Source organism: Colletotrichum destructivum, chromosome 1, assembly GCF_034447905.1.
Source record: "Colletotrichum destructivum chromosome 1, complete sequence".
Taxonomy (NCBI): Eukaryota; Fungi; Ascomycota; class Sordariomycetes; order Glomerellales; family Glomerellaceae; genus Colletotrichum; species Colletotrichum destructivum.
Genome location: NC_085896.1, coordinates 1,284,694 through 1,305,417, shown reverse-complemented (window position 1 = coordinate 1,305,417; position 20,724 = coordinate 1,284,694). Strand labels below are relative to the sequence as shown.

The window sequence follows — 20,724 nt, the reverse complement described above, 5'->3', positions numbered from 1 at the left end:
AAAGACCAAACGGCCTTTTCGGGTTCCGGACGGGAGCGACCCGCGGCCTCCGGGGGGAGCCACCATCCCTCATCCACCGACGCGCCGAGCCTAGTTCACCCCAAGAATGTCGTCAACGGTCAAACCCCTCCTGAATGGGACTAGACTTTCCTGTGGGCGAAACCCAAATTGATCACTGTGGTTCCGTTGCATGGTGCGGTCTAGAGGCTCTGGTGAATGGTTCGGATGTGCGGCTCATGTCTATTTGTCTATCGAATCCCCTTTCTCTGGACGGAAAATCCATCCTATCCACCCCCCAAACTCATCTACTCCCCCTCTCTCTCCCATGATTTGCTATAGCTCTTGGCAGCCATGCCGGACGAATCTGCTCAGCTGAACCCGCTTTCGGTGAGTGTCGGACATTCCCATAGCTCCTTGTCCGCCCTCCCGTCCTCAAGGCATCGTATCGCATCCGGGGTCGTATGTGCCTGGGTCGATGCTGATATTCATTGTTCACGACTGACTTGGTTTGTTTTCTTTCTTCCGCGTACAATAGTGCAAAAGATGCAAGCATCGGAAAGTCAGTTGGCATCGGATCTTCGAGGGCCCCATGTCTTCAAAAACTGACTGTTTGTCTCAAAACACATTCAGGTCCGCTGCAGTCGTTTGATGCCCACTTGCGAACGATGCAGGGCACACAACACAGAATGCGTCTACCCCCAACGGGTCAAGAGAAAGGTAACTCGTACCTTGACGGATCGACTATCGTAAGTACACCAACTCAAGTCCCCCCCCCCCTGCATGCCCCTCTCTCCATCAAGTCAAGAGTGCAACACGGTGGACCAGAGACCAGAAACCAGAGACCAGAGACTGAAGACATAGCCTCGACGCCTCCAGCACCACGGATGGCGCACTGTCGACCATCCTTGAGAGGCTGCAGCGCGTTGAACAGCACTGCACGACCATCTCGGCCCCGAGCCGGAATCTCAGATTGTCCGAGGATCGGGCTCCGGACGAAACCCCCGCTCCTCCTCCTCCTCCTCCTCCTCTTGTCCCGCCTCCTCCCCGGCAGGCGTCCATCTCTAGCAGCATACCCAACAGCATTCACAACAGCGTACCCTCCAACTTCCCCTCCCCTGCTGCTTCGAGCGCCGCCGGCGGTCAGGCGACGTCGTCTCCGTGGACGTCCCTCGCCACGCCGTGTGCCGCGCCGGAGCTCGACGTGGCGTCCATCCTCAAAGACGCCGTCGATCAGGTGCAGAGACTACAGCTCCAGGCCATTTCCGCGGCCGTCATCACCCAAGATGTCAGGATTCCGCCCGAGTTGGCCAAGACATGGATCAAGAGTGAGTTGTTATCTGTATGTGGGGGGGAGAGAACAAAAAAGGAAAAAGGAAAAAGAAAAGGAAAAGGAAAAGGAAAAGGAAAAGGAAGACAAAAAAAAAGGAAGAAGACAGGAAACCGGTTGACTGACTGACTGTCTAACTGACTTCCTTCATCATCATCATCAGATTACTTCACCCACATGCACATCGACATGTTCCTCAGCCTCGTGAACCCAAAACTCATCGAGATGATCCCCGACCTGCTCGAGATGCCCCACGTCCACCTCGAGCCGGCCATCCTCGTCGTCTACTACGGCATCCTCTACCACGGCTGTGCGCTGGGGTCGACGTCGGAGGAGATGGAGGAGGGCCATAATTACTGCCAGATGCTGTACGTCTGCTGCCTCCGCAGCCTGCCACTGTGGCAGCGGGAAGCGACGGGCACGACGACCGATCTCATCGCCGCGCTCTTCATGGTAGGTCTCACAACTTTTTCCCCATCACTCTTTAGACAAGAAGACGCACTTCACTAACACACATATCCCCGTCATCAGTGCCGTACCGCAGCCGAGTGCTTCGACGAGGAGCTCTCCTGGAAGATGTACACGTACTCCTGCGAGTATGCCCAGACCCTCAACCTGCACAACCTCGACGCCCACGGCTCCGGCTCCGGCTCCGGCTCTCTGGAAGTTGACGAGGCCAAGCTCGACGCCGACAGAAAGGGCTTTTGGGAACTGATCCAGATCGACTTCTTCTACCGGTTGCTCTTCAACCGACCGCCCGCCATCACCGACAGCATGAGCACGTGGAAGGTCAACCTGCCCTGGCTGTCGGGCAGTACACCGACGGACCTCAACGCCGTGCCGGCCGTGACCTTCATCATGAGCTCGCGGCTCACGTTCATCCTGTCGCAGTTCTACCGGGAGCTGGAGAATCCCTACTCGGACGAGGCCACGGTCCGACTCAAGACGGAGGAGTACTGTCGTGATATAGGCAGGCTGTTTGCGGAATATCAACTTGTAAGTGCTTCCCCTCCCCCCAAAACCCCAACTGCCCCAAACGCGACCCGGACCCCGACCCGACCCGTGAACTGACGGCGTCCAAACACCAACGACAGGACGACTGGATCCAGCGGGCTTTCGCGAGCGGCGCCAGGGTCGACAGCTGGGTGCTCGGCGACGTCGCCCTGACGGGCTACACCTACATCATCTTCATGCTGCGCAAACTGGCCGTCCTGCGCTCCAGCTCGCCGCGGCCCGTGTCGTGCGACGCCGACGTGCCGGACTCCCCACTGGCCGTCGACGCGTCCCGGGGCATCCTGCGCCTCATGAGCTCGGCCATGGAGCACAATCCGTACCCGGAGTCCATGTGCGTGCTCATGGGCATGTACCGCGCCTACGTGCCGTGCGCGTGCCTCTTCGCCAGCGTGCTGCGGTCCGCCGACGTGCGCGACCGCGCCGAGGACGTCGGGCTGCTGGAGAAGCTGGTGGGGTCGATGGAGAGGGCTTCGCGGGGCGAGAGGGAGTTTGCGCCCTTGCTGAAGGCGGTCCGGAGTCTCGGGATGGAGGTGAACAGGAGGATGGAGGAGGTCTCCTTGACGCCGATGGCCTGATGGCGGGAGTAGAGATGGGAATGGGGGGGCTTCAAGTATGTTCATGGTGCTCGACCAACGTCCACATCGGCACCAAGAGGCTGAGTGGAGTTTGGATATTGCTAATGGGTTGGTTGTATGCAGTATCACTGTTGCGAGTATGGATATATGGAATGGCTTAGAGTGAGATGGTTTATTTCTCATCCGGGCCGGTCATGCTATAGCTGATAGAATCGGGACGGCAAGGCATATAAAAGTTATGGCTTACTTGTTGACCTTAGTAAAGTTGATAACATAAGAAGATTGGTGATTGCTTCCGCAGCGGCTAGCAACGAGATGAATGCGTAGTAGACTACTTACACAGTAGTCATAGCTCGCATGGGATCATATTTGTTACATGTCAGCATCTGCCTCACTGCTTCCTTCGACCAACTCCCTTTGGCCCATGTATCAGTAGCAATATGGAAAATATTCATGACCTACTCATCAACACTCAAATTACTTGGCATTTCACTACTTGCTCCCGCTCCCATTACTCACAGCAAGGGGTCCTCCTTGAGTGTCTGCTCATACGCTCTCTCTATCAAGTCCACTCGCTCACGGCTCCTCGGCTGCAGGTCGAACTGGAAACGCTTCGGCTGGACATTGAACCCTTCCACAAAGTCGTACAGCGGCGGCACAATATCCCTCCCTCGACCGTCTTTGGCCCTTGAGATGTCGCACCCCCAGGCCAGCAGCGCGACCTTGAGGTTCAGGCTCTGCTCGGCGATATTGATGCCCTGGCATATCCGCCGGCCGTGGCCAAAGGCGGAGAACTGCTGCAGGTTGGGGTACACGCTAAGCGGCTCCCGGAACGTCGGGTACCGCGGATCCAGCCAGCGGTCCGGGTTGAAGAGCTCCGGGTCCGGGTACAGCTCCGGGTCGCGCTGGATCGCCCACTGGACGGCGTGCACGACGGTGCCCTTTCTCAGGAAGTAACCCCCGTACGTGTCGTCTTCGGTGAGCCGGTGCGGGAACCCGCCGGCCGTGATCGGGTAGTACCGCAGCGTCTCCTTGACGCAGGCCCGGACGAGCGGCAGCCGCGGCATGTCGTCCAAGGTCGGCAGCCTGCCGACCCCGACGACGGCGTCGACCTCCCGCTGGAGCTTGCCGAACCAGCCCGGGTTCCGAACCATGCAGAGCACGAACGACGCGAGCGCCGACCCGGACGTCGTCGCGGCGGCCTGGAAGACGGAGCCGAGCATCCAGTCGGCCTCGCGCCGCGTCAGGTCCCACTCGTCCCGCGTCCTGAGCCAGGTCCGCGCCCACGACGGCGACCCGCTGCGGTCGACGAGCTCCCGGAAGAAGGCCTCGTCGCGGCGTCGGCGGCCGCGGAGGTACCTCTTCCAGGGGGCGAGGCGCTCCGGGAGGCGCATGAGGCACGGGAACAGGTCGACCGCGTAGGCGCCGGGCGAGCCCACGCGCTCGAGCTCGTGGACGATGTCGAGGATCATGCGGGCGTCGCGGTCGCGGGCGCTCTCGAGCCGCAGGCCGTAGATGATGCGCAGGCCCAGGCCGACGCTGAAGCGCTCGAAGAGCGACTCGTAGTCCGCCGGATCGCGGAGGAGGTCCCGGAGCAGCCTCACCGCCTCGATCCTCTGCTCCGTCTCGTACCGCGGCGCGACGGGCGCCATGGTCACCTGGTGCAGGAACCGGCGGTAGCGCCGCCACTTGTCGTCGTAAGGGAGCAGCAGGAGCATGTGGTCGTCGGTCAGCAGGTGGCTCGCGGCCGGCGCGTGGTGGCGGTCGCTGTACAAATTGCCGCGGCGGCGCAGGAGGTTGTTGGCGGCGGTCTCGGTGCCGAGGAGGACGTGTTCCTGGCCGCCCGGCAGCGAGAGGCGCACGACGGGGCCGTGCTGCTTGATGAGCTCGTGGAACGCGAGCCACGAGTGCGCCGGCGGGATCGAGAGGAGGTTGCCGATGAGCGGTCTGGGTTCGGGGCCGGGTGGGAGGGTCGTCCCCGGTGGGAGCCGCGGGTGCTTCGGACGGAGGGCGGCGAGGACGAGGGCGACGAGGATGGCCACCCCGGCCGCCAGGTACGGGTTGACGATACTGCTTCCAAGGGGAGACATTTGGTTTTCAGGGGCACACGCGTGCTGATGATGACTGGAGCATGGTTCGAGTTCTTCTTGTATATGTCCCCCTCTTGATGAGACCTTTGCTACTATTATCTCGGTGCGTGCTGGGCCTCGAGAATCTTTCAAGAATTCCTTCAAGGCCTGGGTCTCTCTTTGTCTCGACACGACATGATGACCCCGCACAATAGCAGCCGTGTTATTATCAGCCTAGCCCCTCCACTAGCTATTATAGTCTTTGTTGGAATTACCAACTGGGTGAGACGTCCCTGAAGTCTAGCCCAAGAACAGCTTGCTGTGATGCCTCTGGCGTGCCATGACACGAGTCATGCTCACCGTAGGCCGCTTTTGCTCCTCTGGGCCGCTGTCAACTTGTCATTGGCGACCATTCTCCACTATTACCTATCGCGTATCATGACGGTGGTCTGCCGTGGCCGTTCGTGCGAAATGCTCAAGGTTGAAGATATTGGAGACCGTTGTTTTGCGTGTGAGAGGTTCTCCATCGTGTGGTGTTTGTCGATCCATATCTGGCTACGGCTCGCTCGCACACACACCAGGTCCGATGCGCCAAGGTGGCACCGCCCTCACTGAGCATGTGCCATGAGTCGACTCAAGATATAATTTTGTAATTTTGCGATCCAGCCCGTCGTCCCGCGGTACCGGGTCCGTGGCGTCCCGAACATGGAAAACTCCCCCAACCCCGCGGTTCTCTCGCGTCTCGGGGCCGGAGCCCCTCGGGTCCCGATCGTGCCGTCGTGCCGTCTGATGGTTCGATGGCGTCTGCAGTGAGAGACCTGCCTCGGGCCGCTTACCAGTTCCGAATCATGTCGGCCAGATGCGTGGCAAACACGAATGAATCGTCTGGGCGATACCCCCGGCAGTCACAGTGGTCTACACCTTCTTGGGCCTTGTAGTCTGACGTCTGATGTCAGAGGCGGCGTCCAAGACGATGTTATGGCATGAGGGGAGACGATGGCCGGAGTGGCAGGGCCAGAACACACCAACACACCCACACACGAATCGTGTGTGTATGCGAAAACGTCGTGGATCGGAACCAATCGCTGTCCAATATCTGCTTTTGCCGCGTCTTCTCTTGACGTCTTCCCCAACCCTGTGCGGTCGACGGGGTACGGCGCCCGGCGGGCGCCCGACCATCCCACGCAGTCAAAATCCGAGGGTGCCCGTGGGTCGTCAAGGGCATGCTAAAAACGTGTCGTCGTCCTGCCTCGTCAAAGTCCCCTCCGCTACGACGAAGAAACCTCTGCCACCACCGCCAAGCTGGCAACTGCATCCATCTTCCAACTTGAGGGTTATTTTAACAGCTCCATCGGGGCAGTAAGTGGGCTTCTTCGAGACCGAGCACTGATCCAAGTCATCTAATACATGATGGACTGGGCAAGAGTGGAGAAGTCCAGGTCTGGTTCCCCGGCTCTGTCCTACCGCGCAGTAAGCTGTTTGGAGAACTTATGGCCGGAGGTTGAACCATCAAAGCTAACTCATATCTAACAGTGTGATTGGTGCCGCTCTAGGAAGGTTCGTTCTCTCTTTTATGTGCTGCCCCGACTATGGTACATCTTGAATGCCGCGCTGCAGAAGACCTCGACGCTGTTCCTCGTCCGTTTCGGGTGTCCGACTGATGACTTCTACCCCAGGTCCGGTGCAACAGGAAGTCGCCTTGTAGAAACTGCGCTCAGCAGAAGATCCCGTGCGAGCGAAAACTGCAGACCAAGCCTCGAGCCCACGCGCAGAGGGTTCTCATCTCACCGGAGTAGTACGTAAACAAATATCCGGCGAAACACGTGCCATCATCGGTTGGTTTTGTAGACTGACGTAGGGGCCGCGGATAAGCAAGGACAAGATCGACTGCATAGAGAAGCGTCTGGAGAGGATCGCCGACATCTTGACCGAGCTGACGGCGCAGGCGCTGGTGCTGAAGACGGAACAATCGCCGAGTCCAAAACCACATCCGCTCTTGGTGGCATCCAGCCCGCCTACGGCAAAAGCAAATACACAAGAGCCTCGAGGCCAGGTGTAGTCTGTTGTGTGGGAAACTATTATTCAGAGTCTTGTATTTTGCTTCAAACCTGTAATTCGCTACTTGACGAGGCCAACAAGCCATTGCAGCTACATTACACCTATCGTTGTAATCACCGCTTCAAGTTCCTCTATAACTCTTTCAACCGCTGTAGTCGCGTTACTATGAAACCAAGAGTACATCAGACATCTATCTTGGTCTCTGTCTTATTCATATGAGAAATGGGTATTGAAGGGAAAAAACCGAAAAACAATAAAATGAATGGAAAACCTCCCCATTTGAGACTTTCCTACAAGCGGGCAGCAGCGTGTTAGTTTGCGATATGAGCTGCAGGTTTAGAATAAGCGCCGTGTTAGATCATCCTGTCATACATCCCACAACCTCCCTGTTCTGTTCTCCTGCGACTCTACAATACCGTCGGCCTCCGTACCCAAACGAACGAACCATTCAGGTGGCGAAAAACACGCTAGCAAGGCTGCGTTAAGAGTAAGCTCGCGCGTCCCATTAGGCCGTTCACCCCGGACTTGGAGGTAACCGTAGTGCTATAATCCTTGCTGCTTTCTCATCTCAACGCTAGTCTCACAGTCACTGTCGGATTTTGATGAGTATTGGTGGTTTGTCGCCGGACTCTTGAAATCTACGTAGACTGTTTGTGTTTTGCCTATGGCCAGGCTTTATGAGTATGAATGGTGCCGAGAAGGTCAGTTAGAACGCCTCCCACAAGCTTAAACTGCGCCAGGCAGTCTCTTGCCTTGACTGTAGCCCTTTTTTGGCCGGCAACACCTTCACTAGTATTTCTGGTGAGAGTTTGGGGAGTCGTCCTATTCTAGTATTCGTCTGCTGGCCTCCCACATCTCTTACATCTTTCTAGCTCGCTAGTAAAAGACGAGTTGCGATCGCTGGCTTTAGTGAGCGATGGACGAAGGCGGTCCCGGTCAAGGCCGAATCGTTTTGACCTCTCATCTCGTCCCGGTCTTCAACCCAAAGTCTTTGCCCAGAAAACCGAGCCTACTCGAAAACTACAGAATCAACGATTTTGGGGCGAAACTACTCTATTTCTGGACTTGGGAAAGTAAGGGTCCATTCAGGCCTGATGATATACCATATGGGAATTAATGCTTCATCGGTATAGAATCACCATGTTTATCCAGCAAATCTGAAATGTTTTAGGTCCCGGAAGGGCGCTGGTAGATAAGAAAGCTTGATTGCCCTTTTCAAATCTCCATTGGAGCCAGGATCAGTTACCGACACGAGTGCAAATAGAGACGACAGGGGAGCACCCAGAGGCGTGCGTGCCAGCGCCCGACTTTGTTCATTCGACACCAACGCCACATGGGAGCATGAGCAGCGAGATAAAAAGAGGGTTGCAACCCGCCGCATGCCACTGACTCTTTTGGCTTTGGCGAGCTTCCTTCTTCAAACAACTATAATCGCAGGCGATTATTCGTGTGGCAGTTGTTGGTTGCAGCAACGAGTCAGTTGTGGTTGCGCTCTGTCGTATCCGTACTGAGTTGTCGAAAAGCTGCTTGGCTGGCATGGGCCACCGACTGGCCGTCACAGAAGCCATCTAAAGAAGAGTGGACAACAATTCTAGGGATACTGGGACACGACTCAGGTTGCAGAAGTTTGTCTGAGTTGACCGGTGTCGGGGGCGGGGGCGCAGCTGTGCTGTTGAGAGCGATGGACTTGGGAGAGCAACATTCAAGAGTTGAACCAACTCGCCGTCGAGCTGGCTGCTGGCTGTCATAAACCCTACACGTGCGTGACAACACGGAATACAGCGCCCGGCTCCCTTACGCAGCTCGCGGGTTGCTGCGGGCTCCAGGATTTCGGCCCGACATGAGCCAGTCAGAGATGCACGACGGTTTTGGACCATTTCGACCCACGGAGCAGCGCCGCGAGAGGCCACCCCCTTTTTGAACGGGTTTTTGTGACGTGACGTGATGATGAAAAGGAATGCAGGCTGCGGATCGCTCCAATGTTTCCCTCATCTTTACGAGCCCCTTGGCAATCAAAGTCGAACCCGGCCGGCCTCTTGGCGGCGGCCTCAGGGCCCCCCCCCCCGACACGCATGCAGCCCGCAGCGCGTCAACTCTCGAGTTGCCTCATCAAGCCTAAACACCACTCACACATCCGCCGAGAGCCCACTTGAAGCACGACGCAACAAGGAGTTGATCGCTGCACAGTTGATGGCGGCTCGGGAGGGGGGGGGGGGGGGGGGGGGCACACCCACCAGGACTCTTCCGTCTCTGCGGGGTAGGTCCGGCGGCGCCCTACTCGTGGAATCCTGCAAGAGCTGGATTTCCCCGTCGATCGCCCAGGAACCGTTCAGTTTGTATCGTGCCATCCGCGCGATTCGTCTCATGTTTTCCCGGGGGGGGGGGCTGGCAACCTGGTCAGGCCCCCCCGTCTCCCCCCATCTCCGTCTGGGTTGAATCCGGGAAAATCGAGCTGCAGGTAAATGGGAAAATGCCCGTCTCTCAAACTGTAAATGGCGATTCCCCATACGAGGAAATGAAGGGAGCAAGAACGGCGGGCTCGGGGCAAGTATGGGGCGAAGTAAATATGACGGCGGTCACTTACATATGAGAACCTGCCCCTACCTAGGGAGTGCACTCTCGCGGGGGTTCGGTCGTTCTCGTTGCGTTCCGGGACATGTCGCACTTTCCCTTCGTTTTACTCAAACCGTCCATTCTTTTCGTTCGTTGATCCCTCGCCTCGCCTCTCATCTATCATGAAGGGCGTGTTGAGAGCCCTGGCCCTGGCCGTACTAGCGACGGCCGCCTCCGCCCAGGAATCGGCCCCACCTTCGGCAACGGCATCGGCCCCGGCGTCCGGCAGCCCGACCCCGACAACCCTCGCGACTTCCCGCCTGCCGGAAGCCTCGCAGGCCCCGTCCACGGGATTGCCCGCCGTTGCCCCCATCCGTGTCCGACTCAACCCGGCCAACGTGCGCAATCTCGCCGACGCGGACTACATCACCTGGACCGTCCCGGGATCGGCCAAGGCGAACATCACCGTCGGCAACGTCACCGAGGGCGACGTCACCTTCAGCCTCGCCGCCGGCGCCGGCTCCGAGCTCTCGGGCAACTACTACAAGTACCAGTACACCCGCTTCCTCTCGTCGCTCGGCGAGCGCGTCGTGAACCAGGGCATCAGCACCTCCAACAAGGACGGCTCCTCCCTCACCCTCTCGATCAGGGGGCTCGCGCCGGGCAACCACACGCTGCTGACGTGGCACAATGCCTGGGACGCGCTGACCGAGGTGGCGACGCTCGACATCGCCGTCGACGGGCAGGTCGCCCAGACGGGCTTCAAGCAGTCGGTGCGCGTCGACAACATCTGGCAGGCGGCGGCCTCGTACGTCGCGTTCGAGGTCGCGGACGCGGCGCAGGAGGTCAAGGTCGTGTACACGCCCAGCGGCGCCGACAAGCGCGCCTTCATCAACGGGTTCGAGGTCGACGCGCCCGCTCTGGGGAACCAGATCAGCTTCCCCGCGCCCAAGCACCGCGACGAGCGCATCGAGGCCACCGACGACAACACCGCGACCGCGTCGTGGACCGCCCCGGCGTCGGCCGAGGGCGTCACGTACAACGTCTTTCTCGGCACGTCGCCCACCGACCTGAAGAGCGTTGCCACGGGTGTCACGGAGACCAGTGCGACGCTGCCCGGTGAGCTTTTTTGCCCCTGCTTCTGCTTCTCACATTGATGTTGTTTTGATGGGACTCTCATCTGACCGCGTTGACAGGCCTCAACACGGTGGACAGCTTCTACTGGCGAGTCGATGTCGTCTCCGGGTCGACCACTTACACCGGCCGCGTCTTCTTCTTCCGCGTCGCACAGCTTGCCTTCCCTGGCGCCGAAGGCTGGGGGTAAAGTCTCACCTTCAACCCCCCTAACCACGACGAGAAACCGTCGTGTCAACAGCGGAACCCCCCCCCGCTAACATATCTCTAGCCGTTACGCCCGTGGTGGCCGTGGTGGAAAGGTGATCAAGGTCACCAGCCTCGAGGACACCGCCGACGAGGGCACCCTGCGTTACGCGCTGACGGTGGCCAAGGGCCCTCGCATCATCGTCTTCGACGTCGGCGGCGTCATCACCACCACCGCGCGCATCTCCGTCAACGATCAGTACATCACCCTCGCCGGCCAGACGGCCCCCGGGAAGGGCATCGTCATCCAGGGCAACCCGCTCGGCCTCACGGGCGCGTCGGATGTCATCTTCCGGCACGTGCGCGTCCGGCCCGGTAAGGTCTCTGGGCAGACAATCGACGGCATGGGCATGCAGGGCTCGAACCACTGCATCTTTGACCGCTGCTCCATGGTAAGCCTACAATGCAACACCCCTCCCCAACCCTACGAGGGTTTAGATCATTTGTTGACTGTCATTGTTAGGGATGGACTATCGACGAGGCATTCAGCTCGCGGTCCGCGTGGAACATCACCTTCCAGCGCAACATGATCTCGGAGCCTCTTAACGTCGCCGGCCACAAGAACTACCCCGCCGGCACCGCCCACGGATACAGCGCGACGATCGGCGGCGATGTCGGCTCGTTCCACCACAACCTGCTCGCCCACGCCGAGGGCCGTAGCTGGAGCCTGGGCGGCGGTGTCGATGACAGTGGCGCCTTTGCCGGACAGCTGGACATCCGCAACAACGTCGTTTACAACTTTGGTAAGTTTTTCTTTTGAGCTGGTCCATTGATTCTACATTACTCTGTTTGCTGACTCTCATATAGGTAACCGTGTGACCGATGGAGGTGCAAAGAAGGTCAACTTTGTCGGGAACTATTACAAGCAGGGCCCGGCTTCGACGCTCACATACGGTCTCCGCGCCACGGTGAGTCCCCTTTTCCATTCCGTCTCACACCATCGCATAAAAGCTGACATACAGAAAACAAGTACGAGGACAACATGCCGGGGATGCAGCAGTACCACTGCGCCGGCAACTCGATGCCCGGCGTCTTCGACCAGGACTCGGTCCAGTACCCCGCCGGCGACGGCACCGCGAGCAAATCGGCCAAGATCGCCTGCTGGGCCGACGTGTCCTTCGACCCGGCGCCGACGTACCAGAAGTTCTTCCCGGAGCCCTTCTTCGAGCCGCACGTCGAGACCCAGCCGTCGACCGAGGCCTACAAGCGCGTGCTCTCCGACTCGGGCGCCAGCCAGCCCGTCCGCGACGCCCACGACGCGCGCATCGTCAACGAGACGCTGACGGGCACCGCCGCCTACGTCGGCTCCGTCTCGGGCAAGAAGGGCCTCATCGACGACCCCAAGGACGCCGGCGGCCTCGAGGACTTCCCCGCGGCGAAGCGCGGCGCGGCGTGGGACGCCGACGGGGACGGCATCGCCGACTGGTGGGACGGTTCGACGGGCGGCGAGGGCTACACGCCCATCGAGGGGTACCTCAACTTCCTGGCCGACCCGCACGCCTTCGTGTCGCCGTCCGGCTCGGTCGAGGTCGACCTCGCCTCACTGGCGCTGGGCTTCAAGGAGCCGAGCTTCACCGTCACGGGCGCCGAGAAGGGCGAGGTGACGGTCAGCGGGGGCAAGGCGACGTACGCGGCGGGCGCCGAGGCCGGCATCGATTACTTTGACATCGGCGTCGAGGATAGCGAGGGGAGCACGTGGACGCGGAGGTTCGGCGTGGCCATCTTTGAGGGGGCCGAGGACGTGTGAGTTGAGTTGAGCGAGAGTCATCAGCACAAACAAGTCCCTGCACGACTGACACATAAGTTTCTTCTCCTATTATTATCATTATTTTTCTTCTTCTCATTCTGTATATGAACTGCATCTATCACCAGGCGCGTGTTTTTGACTAATCACGCCACTGGACTTGTTCTCATGGACTTGTACATGGCAGCATTTGACTATCCACACGTTCTTCCTCCTCCATGAAGCCAGTGTGCCTTACCATATGCCATCTTCAAACCTGCACGCCGTTCAGAGATCGTCCTGAATCATTTTTTTATTAAGCCAGTATCCTCGAGGGCCGGCAGAAGAGGAGAAGACCACACCTCCGCATTACTCATTACATGGCTCCTATCCCTCTCCGACGTTGGACTCCTGCGAATTGCCCGGATACTAGGGCGAACCAAAATCAACAAGAAAAAAAATGGGGGGGGGGGACTGCTGACAGGACCAGATGGAAGAAGGACTCTCTATGTCTATCACGGGTGATGATTGCTGACGCTGAATGACACTCTCGATTCCCCCTTTCCCCCTCTAGAAGCGAATCTAGGCAGCGGGGGTAGGCTCGGCGCTGAGGACCAGGCGGGCAAACTTGTTGCAGTTGCCGGTGCGGGAGTCACACGTGGGCGCGGCCGAGAGGCAGGTGACGGTCGAGACGGTGTAGGTGAAGTACTTGGGCGCCACCGTCGCGGTCTGGGTGCGCGTGATGTAGGCGTAGCGGTACAGGCAGACGGATTGGTCCGTGACGGTGGCCGTGGCGGTGACGGTGGCCGTGGCGGTCTCGGTGACTGCGGCCGTGATTGTCGACTTGACGATCTCGGTTGCGTACGAGGTCGTCGGCACGATCTCGGTCGAGTAGACTGTCGTCGGCACAGTGGCGACGTTGTACTGGGTGGACTCGACGACGGCGACCTGGGTCTCGTAGACGGTGGTGTCAACGACGGCGGTGGCCGTGGTGGTGACGGTGCTGCCGACGGTGGTGGTCTCATCAACGGTCTGGACGCGCGTCTCGGTCGAGTACTCCGTCGCGTAGATGATGGTCGGCACCGTCGTCGTCTCGTCGAGGAAGACGGTCGAGAACTCCGTCTTGGTCTCGTACTCGGTGCTGGGCAGCGTCGTGACGTCCGTCACGGTGTTGTGGACGGTCGTCGGCTCTCCCGTAACGGTCGGGGTGTGCGTCACCGTCTCCGAGGCCTCGACGGTGGCACGGGCAGTGCGAGTGAGGGTCTCGGTGGCGGCCGTGGTCCTCTGTGTGTAGGTCAGGACGAGAGTGCTGGTTGAGGCCGTTGTCCGCTGGGTGTAGGTCAGGACCAGGGTCTGGGTGGCGGCTGTGGTCCTCTGGGTGTGGGTGAGGACAAGGTTCTCCGTCGCGACGGTGACGCGGGAAGTGGCCGTGATGATACGGCTCTCGGTCGCGACGGTCGTCCTGACCGTCTTGGTCACAGAGGTGGTGGTGTCGATGACAGCGGTAGCGACGCGGTTGTTGAGGCCGCTGGAGACGGAAGGGGGGATGGCGACGCCAGAACCGCCGTCGGCGACCGGAGCCGAGGCAGAAGGGTCGACTTCGGGGCCGTTTGAGCGGATGGCGACGGCCGAGACCAGTCCCACGACGGGGAGGAGGCTGACGAGAGACTTGATGAGGTGCATGGTGTGGATTGTGTTGAGTGACTCAAGCGAGTGACAAGGGAGTGAGTGAGTGAGTGAGAGATGTGGTGTGGGGGTTGTTCAAACGAGTGAAACCTTGCAAATAACAAGTTGTTAAAAGAGTGTGTGGGAGAGGTAGCGAGGGACTGAGAGCTCGTTGATTGGCAGTGGTCTGGAGAGTCTGGCGAGAAAAGGGAACCTGGACGGGGAAGCAGGACGACGATGTGTCTATTATAGGACGTGCCAAGTTCGCCGATGGGGGTTTGAACGGTGAGTGAGCTGTACTGAGAGGAGATGCCGTCACATGCCGGTCGTTATGCTCCGGGAGGGCAGCTTAACGAGTCCGACTTGCATGATACTGATGGCGACAGGGCTTGCGTGGATACGGTGACTATCGCTTTGCTAGCGTAGATCACGTAGACGGGATCCAAAGAACCGGCGCCTCGTTCTCCCTCTTGGCTAACTATTCATATTAGCAAGCTGGAATACGTAAGAAGGGGGGGAAGAAGCGAATTGAACAGGAGAGAAGTATCGAGTGCTTGCCTGCGGTGTGACTCGTGAAGTTCAGAGACTGGGGCTCATGCCACCGCCGTCCGCAAGAACAGAAGACCCTTCGCATCTCGACCAATGGGCGCCAGACGCTGGATCTTGCAGGACGAGCCCGTCGATACTTGGCAGATGTTAGTCTGCCGTTGCGCTGGTACTTCAAATGAGAAGTCTGACTAGTTTACACTGGATGTTGCTCATCTCCGAAGCTGAAGGTAGCAAGAGTCGGCATTTGCGTTTCCTCAGAATCCGAGACTGCTTGCTACTTGCTGGAAGCAGGATGGCGCCTCCTCCGCTGTGGTCCGATGTTGGCGTAGTCGTTATTTTAACTAGCTTCTCAGCACCTGTCCCAAATATCCCAAATATCCCAACCGAGTGGGAGGTGTAGGACGGGAGGTCCAAATTGGGCCGAGAGGGTCCGTCCGGGCGTCCGGGCGGGAACCGGGGTGGAGCCCCCCCCTTACACCGGAGGTACGTACCGCCTCGATTGATGCATACGCCACCCAGCCCGGTGTAAGATGTCCATCCTCTCCGGTGCAGCCCATCACCAGGGGTTGACTCAGGAGCACATGGCGCTAGTTCGAGCCTTGGATCATGCTAGGCAGTTCTCTGTGCGCCGCGAGTCTCTCTGTCGGAGCGGAGTTGGCACACCTTCGCCAGGCAGTTTTGTTTCTTGGGACTGAGCTAGTAGCCCAGTTTGTGGCTTACACTTGACGACTAGTTTTTTCAGCTCACAAACGGCAGATCACGGCTTTTCTTTCTCCTCTTGTTACTAGAGGCTGGCGTTAGCGCGGGGTATGGCGTCCTCGGTGTTCATTATGGGTGGACGACCGGGAAGAGGGATATGATGGGATATTGAAATTTTCTGTCAATGCTATCGACAAAAATGAGTGATTTACTGAAGGGTAATTTGGGCTGTGTTCCTCCAAGAATCGCCTCTGATAGCGATTTGGTTCAAATTTCTGCGGTTGTCAAGTTGAGTCAAAGGAGGTCAGGTCACGGCACTGACAAGCTGGTGCGAAGTGGAATCCATCCCGTCAGTACATGAACTATATACACTGAATTCATTATAGTGATTAACTATTACGCTCCCTATTTTCTACGCAACAATATCTCGCAAATAGAGACTGATTAAACCCTTCATCAAAATGAGTCAGAGGTGAGAATGGAAGAGAAATGTCGCGAGATGAAACCGCAATGGTGCCTTTCTTCGGACCCGCAACGCTGCAGGCTGCTCAGAGCACCTCGGGCGGCGACGGAGGACGCGAGATGGGGCTTTCCGGCCGTTTCACCCCGGCCTTTCCCTCCTCCGCCTCCGACAGCTTGTCCTTGGCCGGGGTCGCCGGCGCAGACGACGCCGTGACGCCCGACATGCCCCAGACGGCGTTGCCGAGGTTCATGGCGACGGCCGTGAAGATGATGATGGACATGAAGGGCGAGACGAGCTTGTTGACGAAGAAACCGAGGATGATCTTGTGGGCGCGCTGGCGCAGAGCGGGCTCGACGGCGAGGCACACGCAGAACCAGATGACGGGGAACTGGCCGACGACCAGCAGCGGGAGGACGTCCAGGAAGTGGAACGAGTGGACGATGGCGCGGATGAAGAGGATGGTATTGAGCACGCGGTAGTAGACGAGCGTCTGGCGGGCAATGTCGATGGCGGCGGCGATGCGCGTGATGAGGATCATGTTCTCGCCCGCGAAGTAAAAGTAATTGTTGAAGTAGGCGTTGGAGCCCCATCGCCGCCGCTGGTGGACGTAGTGCTTGAACGACTGCGGCGCGACCGTCTCGGACACGGCGTCGGGGACGAAGACGGTGCGCAGCTTCGCGTCCTGGCTGAGCATGCAGTACGTCAGCCGGCGGTCGGTGCCCAGGTTCTGGACCTGGTGGTGGACGACCCAGTCCTCCTTGACGGGCCGCGCGTACTTGGCGATGGCGCCGGCCATCTCGTCGCGGACGGCGACCATGGTGACGCAGCCCGGGAGGCAGGTGACCTTGCCGATGAACCCTTCGGCGCGGCGCCGGACGAACTGGCCAAAGGTGTACTGCAGCTGCTGGTAGAGGTTCCAGAACGACCACTCGTAGCCCGGCTCCAGCTCGACGAGCACGAGGCCGCAGGTGGCGATGGCGTTCTTGTCGCGGGCGAGTGCGTTGGCCAGCTTGGCGACGCAGCCCTGGTGGATGACGGAGTCGGCGTCGGTGCAGAAGACCATGTCGAAGGCGCGGAAGCCGGTGCCCTCTGTCAGGGCCGGGAGGATGGTCCGCCAGACCTCCTCGCGCAGGAGGCGGGTGTAGGTCGGCATGTTGTCGCGCGGCGCGTTGAATAGGTCGTGCGTGAGGACGAGCGAATCCTTCTTGCCGCTGTTCTTGACCTTTTCTATGACGATGACGGGCACGTCCTGCATGAAACCGGCCGTGATACGCAGCGTGCTCTTCTTGTACTTGAGCGAGTGGTAGGGCCGCTCGATGTCGGCGACGACGCGCGAGAACTCCGTCTTGATGTTCCTAGGCTTCCCGTCGAGGACGATGCACATGACCTGCCGGTGCGGCGCGCACCCGTTGTCGCGCAGGGAGTAGACCGTCTTGATGAGCTGCTCCTCGCTCTCCGAGTAGGCCGGGATCAGCGAGAGGATCCAGCGCTGCGAGACGGGCGCGGGCGGGCGGAAGCGGCGGTAGACGGAGGTGCCCGTCAGGCAGACCAGGGACAGCAGCGAGGAGAGGAAGTCTTTGCACTTGACGAACAGGATGAAGACGAGCGTCGCCAGCCCCGTGTTGCCGAAGCAGGCGACGGCGGCGAGGCCGATGTTGAGGAGGAAGACGACGAGGATGAAGCAGACCCTCTGCGCCGTGAGCTGGCGCGGCGTGAGCTTCTTGTTGGGGTTCAAGGGGTCCGGCAGGATGGGCCAGCCGAAGTCGGTTACGAACTTGGACGGCTTCTCGACGACGTAGCCGTCGTCCTGGCTCAGGGAGCTGCCGCTGGTCTTGCGTCTCTCCCTCGACTTGCCACGATAGCTGCTGCTGCTGCTGCTGGACCTGGACGAGGTGGAGGTCCGCCGGCTGCCCGGCCGGCTGTCGCTGGCGGCGGAGTAGGCATCCCATTCTCCCTGACTCCGCCACGAGTTGGGTGTCCCGGGGCGGGAGATGCGAGGGGGATGCGGATGCGGGTGGGCCGAAGAGAACTGCGAGCTCAGCCGCTGGGACAGTGTCTTGACGGTCCACCGCTTGTCCTCGGTATGGACGGACTTGGGCCGCGAGATCTCGGGGCGAGCCATGATGTTTCGCGGTGTCTTGTTTTGCGTGGGAAGAGGGGGGGGGGGGGGGGGGGGGGGGGGGGGGGGGCAAACAAAGAGTGGCTAGGATACAGAGTATCCCCGGGCGGAAAAGAACGGCACCGACAAGATGTCGGGAGTAAGGAGTGTGAACACACCACGAAGGGTGAGATTTTTTTGCCGAGTTTGATGCTCAGGATGGGATGGCCAACAGGGGAGGAGAAGAAGAAGGGAAACAAGGAAACATCGTGGGCCGGTTCAGCGACGACATTGGTTTTAATCGGCTTTGCTCAGAGAGGTAACCGGCCTCTCCTCGCTCCATCATTGTCGATAAGACGATGGATGGACCTAGAGGAACTCTTTTTAGAAGCCGGACGCCACTCGGCAGGTGGAGGTCTTGGTATTGAGGCATGTAAGATTGCTTCATCGTCAGTCCTGACTAGTGCCTGAGATGACAGTACACTCAGCAGCTTCACAGACGGGTGGGTGGGTTGAATGGCAGGCTCTGTCGAGGCAGCAAGGGAATAGCTCGCTATTGCAAGGACCTTGACCCAATACCTGTGCTGAGACCCGAGAAGACAGGCTGCTAAGTCCAAATAAGGGTACGGGGTCGAGTGCTATGAAGCTTCAGGTCAACCGTCTCTTGTCAAAAGCGTGGGTCTTGGCAAGCTTGTGCTCACTTCTCCTTAGGATGGAATGCCAACCCCAGAGGTTCCTTGTACGTCTCTCTCTTCGCGAGTAGGCAGGCCGTAGATGTGGTTGAGCGGCCGGCTTGATGAAAGCTGATTGGTCTACATACGGCCGCCGTCGATGCGTCCGAGCACGAAATCCGTTCATGGGTGTGATAGACCGAGGTTCGGTACCAATCTGATAATAATGATCTCGGGTTTCATGGAGCTCCATGTCTGTCAGTCGTTCCGGAGGTGTAGTTTCTTTTTCAGCAAGGGCTAATAGAATTAGCTCAATGCTGTCAACTAATGCCCACCTTCAGCTACTGGGCTAACGTTGCACGGCATAGATATTGAGGGCACGGTTGGCGATAGCAGCGCACTACGTATCGACGTTGAGACGCTGGAGGGTTATTAGCAGTCGGCGGCTGAGGCGCTATGCACCAACCGGGGTCGGTCTGGAGGCTTGAGGGGACCATATGGCACGCTTCAACGTGAGTGAATCCTACAAGAAACATGTTTACCCCCAAAAAAGCAAGTCCTGATTAAGCTTAAATGCCAAGGCTCTAAAAACCGCGGACTAACTGGGTGGCTTAGGGCCCAAGGAACATTCAGGGATCCCGCGTGTGGCTTCAGCCTCCTAATCTCTCTGCACATCAGCCCGGTACAGGGCGGGGTGCTACAAGTTGCCGCACTGCGAGATTGCCATGATCATAATGAGAGCCAGATGAAAACTCTTCTTTTCGGTAGTGTCAAGGTCGTTGGGTCGAGGGAGGATGATTAGACTGGGTGGTCAATGAGAGAGAGCAACCAACATGGATTATCACATGACCGCAAAGATGGAGAAATGAGACTACGTCATACGGTACGGACAGAACAGCGTCTCTTTTACGCTCAAAAATGAGCGTGAAGACGATGAAATTGAGTCTGGAAGTTGTTTTATGGCCCATGGAAGCCTCGATCCCTCTCGCGGGCAGAGTAAGACAACGAGATCTAGGGTCCAGAACCACGTCTCGACCTCGTGGTCTTGGCCAGATCTCTTGGGACCTCTTGAATGCGCTGATCATGCCCATGACTGGCATAGGCGAAGGGTTGAGGAAGCGGGAGCCAGACAAGAGATTCGCCCAGTCCCGGATTCTTGGGACCGAAGAGTAGGGTCTCCCAAATTGCCGGCCGGCCAAGCTTTTCATTAAATGTGTCCGTGCTAGCGTCTGTTAGCTGCTGAAGACCTCCTTAAGGTCGAGAATAACGACGCTGTGCAGAAGCATACACCCTGCGTACGTTCGTCCTGTCAGTCACGAGTCATCATGTGACCGCCCGTTGTCAAAATTACCAAGGGATGAAGCTGATTTCAGGCTCAGGAGGCGATGATGTGGGCGGAGATGGGTGGCACGGGTCAACTACTCGAGGCATCGGAGGGATTCGGGAGGGAAAGATCAGCACTTCCAAACAACTGACGGTGTGGAAGCCGCACATAACTGCTTGCTCCGGCTCAAGTGCTCCGGCGATTACTTAGCCGCTGCCGCCGTGATGTGTTGAAGAGAGAGTACGGATTTCAAAGAAAAGGAGTCTGTCCGGGGCAACGAAAGACCAAAGGGGGAAAACGGGGGGCGTCCATGTGGCGGCCTGGTCACTCGAACTATGCCCGAACCGGGTGTTTGCCGCCGCCTCCCATGAAGGTCTTGCGTTATATGTCTTAGAAGAATGTCTCCTTTGATACTTCTTATTTACATAACTCGACTCCCGCCAACATCCCCTCCCTCCGTCCCCTTGAAGTCACATCAAACCCTCCGCCTGCGCTCCAACTAGAGCCGCGCTAATGTTGCTACAGTCTGCGGAGGCCGTCCACTCTCGGTCACTAT

General features: G+C 58.7%; 6 protein-coding genes across 6 annotated transcripts; 3 read left to right on the top strand and 3 right to left on the bottom strand.

Annotated features, from left to right (window-relative positions):
- Nucleotides 1–351: 351 nt before the first annotated feature.
- Nucleotides 352–2,916, top strand: CDEST_00402 (Putative zn(2)Cys(6) fungal-type DNA-binding domain-containing protein; the record flags this gene model as incomplete). The annotated part of the gene is made up of 7 exons (XM_062916561.1): nucleotides 352–387; nucleotides 536–559; nucleotides 631–746; nucleotides 862–1,325; nucleotides 1,491–1,780; nucleotides 1,859–2,323; nucleotides 2,422–2,916. 7 exons carry the CDS (start codon nucleotides 352–354, stop codon nucleotides 2,914–2,916), a joined length of 1,890 nt encoding a protein of 629 aa, XP_062772612.1.
- A 464-nt stretch (nucleotides 2,917–3,380) lies between these two features.
- CDEST_00401 (Putative cytochrome P450) lies at nucleotides 3,381–5,006 on the bottom strand (the record flags this gene model as incomplete). Its single annotated transcript, XM_062916560.1, has 1 exon — nucleotides 3,381–5,006. The coding sequence occupies one exon, from the start codon at nucleotides 5,004–5,006 to the stop codon at nucleotides 3,432–3,434; it is 1,575 nt and encodes a 524-aa protein (XP_062772611.1). The 3' UTR covers nucleotides 3,381–3,431.
- A 1,180-nt stretch (nucleotides 5,007–6,186) lies between these two features.
- On the top strand, nucleotides 6,187–7,346 carry CDEST_00400 (Putative zn(2)Cys(6) fungal-type DNA-binding domain-containing protein). Its single transcript, XM_062916559.1, has 4 exons — nucleotides 6,187–6,455; nucleotides 6,519–6,542; nucleotides 6,662–6,780; nucleotides 6,858–7,346. Exons 1-4 carry the CDS (start codon nucleotides 6,393–6,395, stop codon nucleotides 7,042–7,044), a joined length of 393 nt encoding a protein of 130 aa, XP_062772610.1. The 5' UTR covers nucleotides 6,187–6,392; the 3' UTR covers nucleotides 7,045–7,346.
- A 2,089-nt stretch (nucleotides 7,347–9,435) lies between these two features.
- On the top strand, nucleotides 9,436–12,889 carry CDEST_00399 (Putative pectin lyase/virulence factor, immunoglobulin-like protein). The gene is made up of 6 exons (XM_062916558.1): nucleotides 9,436–10,715; nucleotides 10,793–10,916; nucleotides 11,002–11,368; nucleotides 11,440–11,719; nucleotides 11,784–11,884; nucleotides 11,947–12,889. Exons 1-6 carry the CDS (start codon nucleotides 9,779–9,781, stop codon nucleotides 12,721–12,723), a joined length of 2,586 nt encoding a protein of 861 aa, XP_062772609.1. The 5' UTR covers nucleotides 9,436–9,778; the 3' UTR covers nucleotides 12,724–12,889.
- A 392-nt stretch (nucleotides 12,890–13,281) lies between these two features.
- CDEST_00398 (uncharacterized protein) lies at nucleotides 13,282–14,382 on the bottom strand (the record flags this gene model as incomplete). The annotated part of the gene is made up of 1 exon (XM_062916557.1): nucleotides 13,282–14,382. The coding sequence occupies one exon, from the start codon at nucleotides 14,380–14,382 to the stop codon at nucleotides 13,282–13,284; it is 1,101 nt and encodes a 366-aa protein (XP_062772608.1).
- Nucleotides 14,383–16,160: 1,778 nt separating this feature from the next.
- On the bottom strand, nucleotides 16,161–18,197 carry CDEST_00397 (Putative chitin synthase, nucleotide-diphospho-sugar transferase; the record flags this gene model as incomplete). Its single annotated transcript, XM_062916556.1, has 1 exon — nucleotides 16,161–18,197. The coding sequence occupies one exon, from the start codon at nucleotides 18,195–18,197 to the stop codon at nucleotides 16,161–16,163; it is 2,037 nt and encodes a 678-aa protein (XP_062772607.1).
- Nucleotides 18,198–20,724: the final 2,527 nt, after the last annotated feature.

Excerpts from the sequence above, each read along its gene's own strand:
- CDEST_00399 (XM_062916558.1), top strand. The coding sequence starts at position 9,779 with ATGAAGGGCGTGTTGAGAGCCCTGGCCCTGGCCGTACTAGCGACGGCC. Across the intron at positions 10,917-11,001 it reads CCTGGCGCCGAAGGCTGGGG|CCGTTACGCCCGTGGTGGCC; the intron begins GTAAAGTCTCAC and ends ACATATCTCTAG. Across the intron at positions 11,885-11,946 it reads CATACGGTCTCCGCGCCACG|TACGAGGACAACATGCCGGG; the intron begins GTGAGTCCCCTT and ends ACAGAAAACAAG.
- CDEST_00400 (XM_062916559.1), top strand. The coding sequence starts at position 6,393 with ATGATGGACTGGGCAAGAGTGGAGAAGTCCAGGTCTGGTTCCCCGGCT. Across the intron at positions 6,543-6,661 it reads ATTGGTGCCGCTCTAGGAAG|GTCCGGTGCAACAGGAAGTC; the intron begins GTTCGTTCTCTC and ends CTTCTACCCCAG. Across the intron at positions 6,781-6,857 it reads GTTCTCATCTCACCGGAGTA|CAAGGACAAGATCGACTGCA; the intron begins GTACGTAAACAA and ends GCCGCGGATAAG.